Source organism: Gymnoscopelus braueri, assembly GCF_963280865.1.
Source record: "Gymnoscopelus braueri genome assembly, chromosome: 2".
Taxonomy (NCBI): Eukaryota; Metazoa; Chordata; class Actinopteri; order Myctophiformes; family Myctophidae; genus Gymnoscopelus; species Gymnoscopelus braueri.
This window is the reverse complement of record NC_137604.1, coordinates 19,710,759-19,721,294: the sequence shown is the minus strand read 5'-3', so window position 1 is coordinate 19,721,294 and position 10,536 is coordinate 19,710,759. Positions and strand designations below refer to the sequence as shown.

General features: G+C 41.1%; 2 protein-coding genes across 2 annotated transcripts; one reads left to right on the top strand and one right to left on the bottom strand.

The window, feature by feature from the left end:
• Positions 1-722: 722 nt before the first annotated feature.
• Positions 723-7,931, top strand: hmox2a (heme oxygenase 2a). The gene is made up of 7 exons (XM_080414872.1): positions 723-778; positions 1,881-1,981; positions 2,245-2,362; positions 3,412-3,579; positions 3,999-4,322; positions 6,635-6,767; positions 6,917-7,931. Exons 2-7 carry the CDS (start codon positions 1,905-1,907, stop codon positions 7,042-7,044), a joined length of 948 nt encoding a protein of 315 aa, XP_080270998.1. The 5' UTR covers positions 723-778; positions 1,881-1,904; the 3' UTR covers positions 7,045-7,931.
• A 101-nt stretch (positions 7,932-8,032) lies between these two features.
• On the bottom strand, positions 8,033-9,882 carry tmem186 (transmembrane protein 186). Its single transcript, XM_080451266.1, has 2 exons — positions 9,795-9,882; positions 8,033-9,527 (listed from the first exon to the last, which is right to left on the bottom strand). Exons 1-2 carry the CDS (start codon positions 9,795-9,797, stop codon positions 8,868-8,870), a joined length of 663 nt encoding a protein of 220 aa, XP_080307392.1. The 5' UTR covers positions 9,798-9,882; the 3' UTR covers positions 8,033-8,867.
• Positions 9,883-10,536: the final 654 nt, after the last annotated feature.

The following is a 10,536-nucleotide window of genomic DNA, read 5'->3' as shown; positions in this document are numbered from 1 at the left end:
CAAGCCCAAATAGCCAAAAAAATTGAAACAAACAAGCTAAAAAAAACGCTACCACCAATATTTTCAAATGACTTTACAGAAAAACAATCACAAAGTCACTAAGAATTAGCAGAAGAGTGTTATGAAGTAAGGGCATATAACCACGTCCACCTGGGCTAAACACCAAAGACAGAAGGATTCTCCGAACAGGGTAGGAACATAGAGTTAAAAATAAGGGTAGGAACATAACGTTTAAGGCTCTGGGGGTAGGGCATCGGCAATCCCCGCCCACATTGTGTGAAATTAACTCTGATTGGGAGGAAAGCCTGGTGACGCAGGGTTATTAGTGTTGCCATGTCCGATTATTATAAGCGACTTTGGGCTTATTTTTCTGTAAAGTTGCTTGTAAATATTTTTTTTTGTCTTGTTTCTAAATGTTTTGAATTGTCATTTTAACCAGTGGTTCTCAAATATTTTCATGTCATGGACCCCCAAAGTAATACGCATTTGTCCCTCCTTTACCACCACATCTGAAAATGTTCAGATGGGGGGGACCCCTGTCCTGTACCAGATTTGTGTTCGAATATTTAAAAGATCTTCCAAATATTCCACATTTGATTTCAAAGTTTTGGGAAAATAGCAGATCTACAAGCTCATAACGTGTCGCATCGCTTGTTTTGTTTTCCTAGAACTGGTTGCTTATTTCTCTCGCAAAATCTGGCAACGCAGGAGGTTACGTATCAAAGACCCCATGCTTTCACTGATCGGGTGTTATTGCTGCAATCAGTTCTTGAATAAGGTAAACAGACGTTACAATGTTCCCAAAATAACATTTACGTTGATCAATTTATATGCTTGCTTTTAGTCACGTATGTCTTGCTTGCATAGAAAGATGCTGCATGTGTTTATAGGCTGAACGCACGAATTGTAACTTTAAATGTCACAGTTTTATAACTGTCCATGAAATGTCCTCTGCACACAGCCATGTGTTAGACTGATGTCTTGAGTCAAACATTGTACTGTATGATTTAACCACTACATGCTCTGTAAAAGTAAAAGATCTACACTGATACTGTAACTGGGTGCAGAGCTGTCTTTATTCTGAGCAATGAGCATTATATAAAAAGGAGGTTTATAGAGGAACTATAGAGGACTATAAGAAGGTTTTACAGATATTAACATTATGAATTGATTCCTTATGACTGCGGACCAGTGCTAGCCTTGGATCTATCATAGATGTATTTTTTTTAATCAATTCTGACATTTGCATAGATATGAAAGAAAAAGTCAGACTTGATCAAATATATCTATGATAGTCTTGAAGGCTCTAGTCTAGACCAGTGCCAGCTTTGTATACAGAGTGTTTTACAGTAATCATTCATCAATGCCTGATGACACTAAACTACCTTACAAATTACAGAACAAATTGGGCTGTTGGTTATGTGTTGTTGGCTCAATCTGTTGTTGGCTGCTGCTGCTGCTAAATGTCCCATGCCTGCATTAAGCTGCATAATGTCTGTGTTGAAACACACAACAACATGGTCGATGTGACTGCAGAAGTTTCACAGTGTGACTCATGCTAGCCATGATATTATGACATCTGTTACTGTCACCTGTTATTTTATGCAATAGTGGTGCGTGGTGCTCATTTAGCCGTGGCAGTATCGAGGCTTTAGTGCACCCAGCACAGGTCCCACTGCTTTCTTCTGATATCTTATAAGCACAATACACAAGATCTTTCAGTCTAACACAACATCAAAGAAAGTTATTTTGAGTCCACAGTTTCCTTGGTGGCATTTATAATGTGATGATGTACTTGTAGGCTATATGGCCGAATGAATGCTGAGAAAAAAAAGCTTCTCTCTTTCTCTCTGTCCTACCAACATCCTTACTTGATGCAGAAGTAAAAAATTACTACTGAGGTAATGCCAGAATCAAAATCCAACGGTGTATCAAATGGAGGAGCAAGGATTGTTGTCGAGGATGATGATGAGGTTTTAAGGTAATAGTATGTTGTGTTGTTCTTCTTAATCATTGCTAAAGTAATCTTTAATATACATTTCTCTATGAGAGATCATGAATGCTCTACGACTAATAGCTACTGCTCTGGGAATACGCAGTTACGTTTCAAACAAATTATGAATTGTGGAGATTAAGTCATAATTATTATAATTGAAAATACCTTGCATACAGTAGTGATTGATAACCATAATGCAGCATGACAGCTTTGCGCTTCTGTCTTCTATCATCTCCACCCACCATCAGTCCAACTGACCTGTCTGAGCTGTTAGCAGAGGGGACCAAAGACTCACATGACAAGGCGGAGAACTGTCAGTTTGTCAAAGAGTTCCTTAGAGGGCGCATCAAACGAGAGCTTTTCAAGGTTTGTCTCCTGGTCGCCAGTGAGTGTATTTACATGGATTCTGCAAAATGTTAGAGCTTTTTCAATAGGCCTATGTCCTATATTGGGTACGCTGTTTCTATGTATTTGCTTATATGCTTCTCTTTACAGTATCTATAATACAGTAACTGTGGAAGTTACACAAACAACAAAAAGCTGTTTTATTAATAATGTGTTGACAACTTGGCATGCTTTATTTGGTACATAATTGAGGTATGAGCCTAGCCTACAGTATATGAGGTATTGTTAAAGGTAGGGTAAGTGATATGTTTCGGTAATTATTATGTTTTTGTTTTAAAAGGTTAAAGGTACTATATTCTGATAGTAATCATTGCTACAGAGCGTTTGTTCGGTCACAGGGGTCTCTGCACTCTTTAGTAAACAGAATATAGTACATTTTCAGGTAGGTGACAACAACATTTAAGCCAATCAGGAGAGCGCACTGAAAATGCATTTTCTGTTTAATAAAGAGCTGGAGAGACATGGGAGACTTTACTGAACAAACAGTCTATAGCAATGAGTACTATCAGAATATAGAGCTATTTAACACTTATTTTAACAAAAGTAAATCACTTGCCCTACCTCTAACTGTATGCATGTACTGTATATTATCTATTGCAGTGGTTCCCAAACTTTTTAGTTCAAGACCCAAAAGGGAAATCGGCTGTTTGCCCGGGTCCAAAACTAGTGAAAATAGTAGATCTACAAGTCAAGCTCACAACGCGTTGCTTTGTGCCACGTTGCAAGCTTGCAGATCTGCTATTTTCACTACTTCTTAAACATTTGTTTTCTAATTTAGGGAATTTCTTTGATTATTTTTATTTTATTCATGAAATTCTTTTTGACATTTAAAAAAAATAAGTTTTCATTTGTTTTCACCTCATGAAAATGTGTGCGTGTTTAAAATAATAATTGACAAAATTTAGGAAACAAAAAATAAAGGGATATTCACAAATAGACCCAGTTCCACTGTTTGGGAAACCGTGATCTATAAAATCTCCCCCTCTCTCTCTGTACTTATCTTTGACCAGAGGGGCACACAAGCACTCTACTTTGTCTACTCAGCCTTGGAAGAGGAGATTGAGAAGAATGAAGACCACCACCAGTTTGCACCCATTTATTTCCCCACTGAGTTAAATCGGAAAGAGGCTCTTGCCCGAGACCTGGAGTATTTCTACGGAGAAGACTGGGAGAAACAGGTCAGCAGGGGCATGTTGAGCCTTGATAGTGCAGTGGGCACCAAAACAGAGTCGATTGTGACGGTTGTGAGTGTGGCCATTGCAACCGAAGGATGTTTTTCTTTCGGCAGCAGAACTGTCTGGTGCTTGAGCCTGTGCAGGTTAAGCATAATTTATACTCCATTGCATGACAGTGTTGCTGTGCCGAAATAGAACTGATCTGTCTTGACAGTTGACACCATCATAATACAGAGCATAAAATAGGCTTCAGGTCACCACACATCAGCTGATGTATCAATGGAGAGGGGCCTTTGAAACACCTGCTCCAGTCACCTCTGATCACGGAAAACATGATTGTTTATTAAAACACAATGATTCAATATTATAGCAGTTTGTATGGCAGACACCAGCTTTCATGTTGTTTCACCACATCCCAACAGATCAGCCTCTCCCCAGGTGCAAAGCCTTATGTTGACCGAATTCACGAGGTGGGAGAGAAGGATCCAGTTCTGCTGGTGGCTCACTCCTACACCCGCTACATGGGAGACCTTTCTGGAGGACAGATCCTGAAGAAGGTGGCGCAGCGGGCACTGAAACTCCCTTCCACAGGCGAGGGCCTCAACTTCTACCAGTTCGAGGGGATCCACAGTCAAAAGGGCTTTAAGCAGCTGTACAGGAGCAGGATGAACGAGATAGAGATGGATGCTGAGACCAAGGAGAGTATCGTGGCCGAGTCCAATCGGGCCTTTGGCTTCAACATGATGGTGAGGGAAATGCAGTGCTTGTGGAAATGTTTATCTGCCAATAGAGGTTCTGATTCTCAAAATAGTGTTTCTACTTGTTGAATGAAAATGCATTTCATCCTTATGTAACAGAGGCAATTATTCTGTCTAAATTAGTGCACTATATACCATTTGTGTTTTCTAAATGGAATCCAGTCATTATTTCCTCAGTGCAAACCTGCATAAACAAGAACAAGAGAACTGTTATAAGAATACCGTATTGGGGAGCTTTTTCATACCTATATACATTTAAGGAAAGTCAGCCCTTCCTGTGGTGCGACTGAAGGCACTTCATTTTTAATCATTTGTTTCGGCGAAATAACCACAATAACATCTCACATGTCACTACAACACCAGTCACAACGTGCGCAATTCATTCACGCAGTTATTCGTCCACTTTTCATTGCTCAACACACATTTGCCCCCTCACACCATAATTAAATCCGTCCAACACAAAATTCCCCACACGGGGAATGGAACGGCATCCATTGTTGGTTGTGCGAGTCAGGGTGCACTACTGCACTTCTTATTTTCGCTTATTAAACGCTCTCAAACTTCTTCTTTGAGGCAAGGAATTCACTTATAACATATGGTTTGGATATAATTCAGTTGTTTCACTTCATATGTGTGGTTAATTAATCATGACAGAGCCTCTTTAAAAATAAAAATTCAGAGAACCGGCAGGGTCGAACAGTCACACGCTGCGTCATGGCTGTCCCCCCCGCCCCACCCCCACAACACACACACACACACACACACACACACACACACACACACACAGATCTGTTGTGCTGTAGTCAAGGCTTTGTATTGCAAAAAAAAAACAGCCGATGGGGTCCGCGATGTTTCACGGGGCTCGCGATGTTTCACGGGGGTCCGCGATGTCTCGCGGGGATCCCAGACTCCCAGGGGGTCCGCGGACCCCCTGGGAGAAAAATTATTTACAAAAATTAAAAAACTTTTTTGGGGGACATTTCTTCATGAAAAAAAAAAAACAGCCGATGGGGTCCGCGATGTTTCACGGGGGTCTGCAATGTTTCGTGGGGGTCCCCAAGACTCCCAGGGGGTCCGCGGACCCCCTGGGAGTAAAATTATTTAAAAAAATGTAAAAACTTTTTTGGGGGACATTTTTCTCCCACGATTTTTTAACCCCAAAATAAGCAAGCCCTCGCTTAATTTTGCCCGGACGTAATTTGTTTGTCATGTTTGTGTGTGTGTGTTGGAGCGTCTCAGTGCGGCTGCAGAGTTCATGTGCAACATCTTGCATGTGGCTGTGGCTTTACAGTTTTCCTTCGCCGTGTCTGCAGGTCACGGCTAAGGGTGGGGGGGGGGGGGGGGGGACGCTCTGGTTTTTTTTTTATTTTTTTTATCCCATGATTTTGTACCCCCAAACACTTTTTTCTTTGGGGGGGTTGGGGGGGGGGGGTAGGGGGGGGCACTAGACGTTCTGCCCGCGTAGCGGGCAGAACTTCTAGTACCTTTACATGTCTTAAATGATATAGATACTGATGTCAAACAAATAGGTATAATTTCCAGGAGCAGGGAGCAGAAGTCCATGGTTGGGATTTATATGGAGTTACGAACACTGCTTTTTATGCAGGTATCTAAAGTAATGGAGGGGGAAAAAATGAATGAAAAAATGTTCTACAAATTCACCACCTCTATTCACCACCTTCTATGTATTGTGTAAAGTTACCCCTGATGGAGTCTGTTTACCACAATGATATCATAGATTTTTATTAGTCTCTAGTAGTGAAAGGTATAGTAATTTTGTGTAAAACATTTAATTGGCAAAATGTGTCTGAACATGTACTAATGAAGATTTTAAGTTCCAACTGTAACGTTTTTTTGTTTTTTAAAGCTGTATTATGTCACTTTTTACTAATCTTTATAAAACATATCTAATCCTACCCCTTCATTCGTCAAACCTTAGCGTAGGGGTGTAACGATACGATACGATACGATTCAATAATTTAAAATCGATACAGTTACTATTTAGCTAAGAAATTAAATCTGTGTGAAACAAGTGGATAGATATTATTATGGATATAAATAAGTAAACAGTAATTCTCTGGCAAATACATGGACATTGTATTTGAACACATATGGACAAACCCGCACCTTGACCATTTATTTGACGTTCATATTTACACAACCGTGGTATAAATACAACATAACTTGTGTATTTGGTCTCCCTGCTCTTGAGTATTTAACAGGAAAGTTATATAGTGCCGCTTTAAGTATAGTAACGCATTTGAACATGTTTAAATGTGTCTATATTTATTGAATCACAGGTATTCACAGAACTTGAAGAGATTGGGAAGACCATCGAAGAGGAGGTCCAAGATGCAGGCTTTGGACACAGTCATGCAGAGACTATGCAGGGAGAAGACATCAACAAGTGTCCGTATTATGCTGCTAAAATGGGTAAGTCAACACAAAGAGTCTTTTGTGATGTTAATGTTATTTCCATATTTGACTGTCAATAATTAAATTAATCATCCTGGTCTTTTTGTCTGCCACACTCATTCACGCCTCTGTCTTCTTTCTTTTCTTCATTTGCCTTTTCTCCATAGCCGCCAGTGGAAATCCCAGCTATGCATGTCAGTTAGCCCTGACACTTCTTAGACACCCTACCTGCCAGTTGGTGCTGGCTTCTTGGGTGGCTGCCTTTGCTGGACTGGCTGCCTGGTACATCATGTGATCTGTCATAGATCGATTCAGCCGGTTACTACAAGGCAAAGATTAAAGGACACAGTGTATTGTTTTGAGCTCATTTTGAGATTTTTGCTCATGTACCAAATTTGACCACCTCCCATCCAACTTCTCTCATTGTTTCTTCAGGACAATAATAATGTGTTATATAGTACTGTAGACCTGTTGCTCCCAACCCATATCTTTAGGGACCCCTGGTACTGCTGTTTTTCCATTCTACCAGGACTTTAACTGCATTTACCCTGTGTCTTTGTAGTTATGAACACAACATTATGGTATCAACACAGTGCCTGCGGGCATGGTTGATGTGGCGCTTACACTCGCACAGGATGTTCCACGGGGAGCTGGTGTGCTCGGACACTTCCCTGACAGGTTGGGGGGTAAGTCAGTGAGTCATTGGAAGCCCCCTTTGTTGGACAGCCAATCAATGTCTTGACCTGAGCTTGGAGCTCAGGGTTGTTCACCTGGCTGGTTCTGCAGTTTTCCCTAGTGGGTAGACATGTGGTGGTGTGGACAAACAATGCTACAGTGGTGGCTTACATCAACCACCAAGAGGGCGAGTGAAAGATCTCCACGTCTCCACAGTGTGGCAATGGCTGAGAGCCTGCGTCTGTGGGCACAGGGATATCTACCATCTGTACATGCAGCATACATTCCCAGGGTTCACAACACGGCAGTGTACATGCTGGAGGGCAGGGCCACAAGAGGGGGACAGATGCCTGCATCATAAGGTTGTAGAGCAGCTTAGGAAAATGTTTGGCAGAATCTGAGTAGACATTCTTGCCTCCTCAGGGAACTCTTTTTGTCAATTCTGGTTATCAGTGACAGAGCCACCGGAACCCCTGGTTCTGGATGCCCTCTGCCCACAACTGGCCGGAGGAAAAATCAAACTGTGCCCTGTACAGTACAGCAGGGATTCAGAATCCCTGCTGTACTGTACAGGGCACAGTTTGATATTGATTACCCTGTCGTGCTCTTTGAGGCACCGTGAATATATTTCCAGCAGGTGTGTCTTGGTGGGAAGGGCCTTTATAGGGGTAGCCTAGCCACATAATGCAAGTGTGCATCATGGTAGTGCATCGTTAAATCCTTAACTCGAATGTGTCCCTCTGCCGTTGAGTTATTGGACATTGGAGTTATCCAGTCAGGTCACATAACTGTAGTGACCTATATAACCTTTGTTGTAACAGTCTTATGTTATGTGAGACAAATTAATCCTGGTAGGATGGAAAATCCTCAATAACAGAGAGGTCCAGAGGACCAGAGCCATCTCTTCTAGATACAGAAGTTTATTGTTGACATCTCAGTGGTGTGCTATTGTGTTTTATGCATTTCCAGCCCCTTTACTTGGTTTTGATTTCCTACCTGAAATTTACACTGTATTATGTACCATGTGTAATAACTGTAGAGGAGATTCATTATGCAATGCATATTTATGGACATAACTGTGTTACAGTACATAGTGTGAGAAATGTGTTAAGTGTAAAATCTCATACTTTAGTTTGATCATGTTATTCTCAATAATTCATAATAGGGTGCAACAACATGGTATGCTTTGTGACCTTGGATGTACTGTAATAGAACATACTCATGAATTCACTCTTTCAGGATACTGTAATTATGTTTTAACAGTGAACAGGCGTGTCTCAGTTAAATTTCTCGGTTGGAATAATTTATTATGCATTAAATACTGAAACATGAATGATTTTATTCACTTTGAATGTGAGTTCAAACAGCAGAGAACATGTTCGACGCACAACACTGAAATATTCAACAATGTACACAAATATTTTAAGTCTGTCTTTTAACAAATCATGTTAAAGACCCAAACACTTTTTCAAATGCACGTTTGTCCACCACTTGTCCAAAGCGCATGGAGAAATACAAGGTCTGTGGAGTACTGAACCTCTTCAGCTTCAAAATGGGTTCACCTATAGCGTCGCCTGCATCCCCGATGGTCATGACGTCTGACACAGGCAAGTACATATCATGGCGCTTGCCCCAGAAGGTGAGGCGAGAGACTTTGAGGGTGGTCTGGGAGGAGTCCAGGTACATCATCCCCACCACTCTCCTGAGGAAATGACTTGCCGTGTACAACATGGCGCCGGCGAATGCCGCTATACCAGTGCTATAACTAACCAGGAGGTAGGACACGTCTCCTTGGAGATAGAGGTAATAGACGGGAGGCAGAATGACCAGAGTGATGGCTGTCTGAAGCAGTTTGAGCCTAGAGAGACCACTGAGAAGCTTTATGTGTGGTAGTTTGTAGATCATACTGTATTTCTGTGTGGACAGGTCACAGTATTTTGACAGGGTGATAACTTGGGAAGAACAATGCTGAATGGGTGCCAGTAGTCTTCCATGTGTAGCTAGATGGGGCTGTACACTTGAACTTCTCAGTGCACATGATGATCCTCTGGCACAGGAGAGTAGTTGTGAAGTTAGCCTGGGAAGGACTGTTGTTGACCTAAGCTGTATCAAATAGAAAGATCAAAGGAATTGAAATTACCATTAAAATGTATAAACGGATGACATGTGTGTATATACACATCTTGACTACACTATGACATCTGCATTGTAGAAAATGGTATAACTAGCTAACTGTCTAGGTTAGGTACAATTATACAATTGCCTATGGGCACTAATAAGCAGTATCTAACGTTAGTTGGTGTCTACTTTTTCAGACCTCTTGCATGTCGAGTGAATTAAAACAAAACTGAGAAAATTAATCAGTCTTACCATGACGGACAGCAAGCTTACGACCAAATGTCAATAAAAAGATCACTGCATGGAAGCAGCCATGTCTAAACTTCGACCCGGATGTAGACAATGATAAAAAATAGAGATGTTACCGTTCGTTTCCATAGATATATATAAAGGCTAGATGGCTCAAGGGGACGGAGCAAGCGTAGCTCAACCGCGGCCATCTTGAAACAGTCATTCATAACATTATGTCTATGGTGCATATACTTTGAAATAACCATAGCGTGCTCAATTTTCATCCGATTTTCAAACGGTTTGGTGTGTTGTAAACACCAAAGATGTAGTTATGATACTGCATACTTATAATTATAATCATGTTTTTTTATTTTTTATTTTATTTTATAATTGTATCATTTATTACATCTTTGGTGTTTACAAAACACCAAACCGTTTGAAAATCGGATGAAAATTGAGCATGCTATGGTTATTTTAAAGTATATGCACCATAGACATAATGTTATGAATGACTGTTTCAAGATGGCCGCCATGTGGCAACGTCGTACTCCATTGGCCAGCAGCGCGGGTGAGTCATCTAGCCTTTATATATATCTATGTTCGTTTCCGCCTACACGTACGTCACGTGGATCAACGTCACGTGATGCCTTTGTTTGGCCCGGAGAAGCGTCAGCTGAGCCTGTCCCGAATCCGGGCCAAATTTGTCAAAAACCCGGATTTGTGACTCAAAGAATGTATTATCAATTATCAAAGAATATATTTA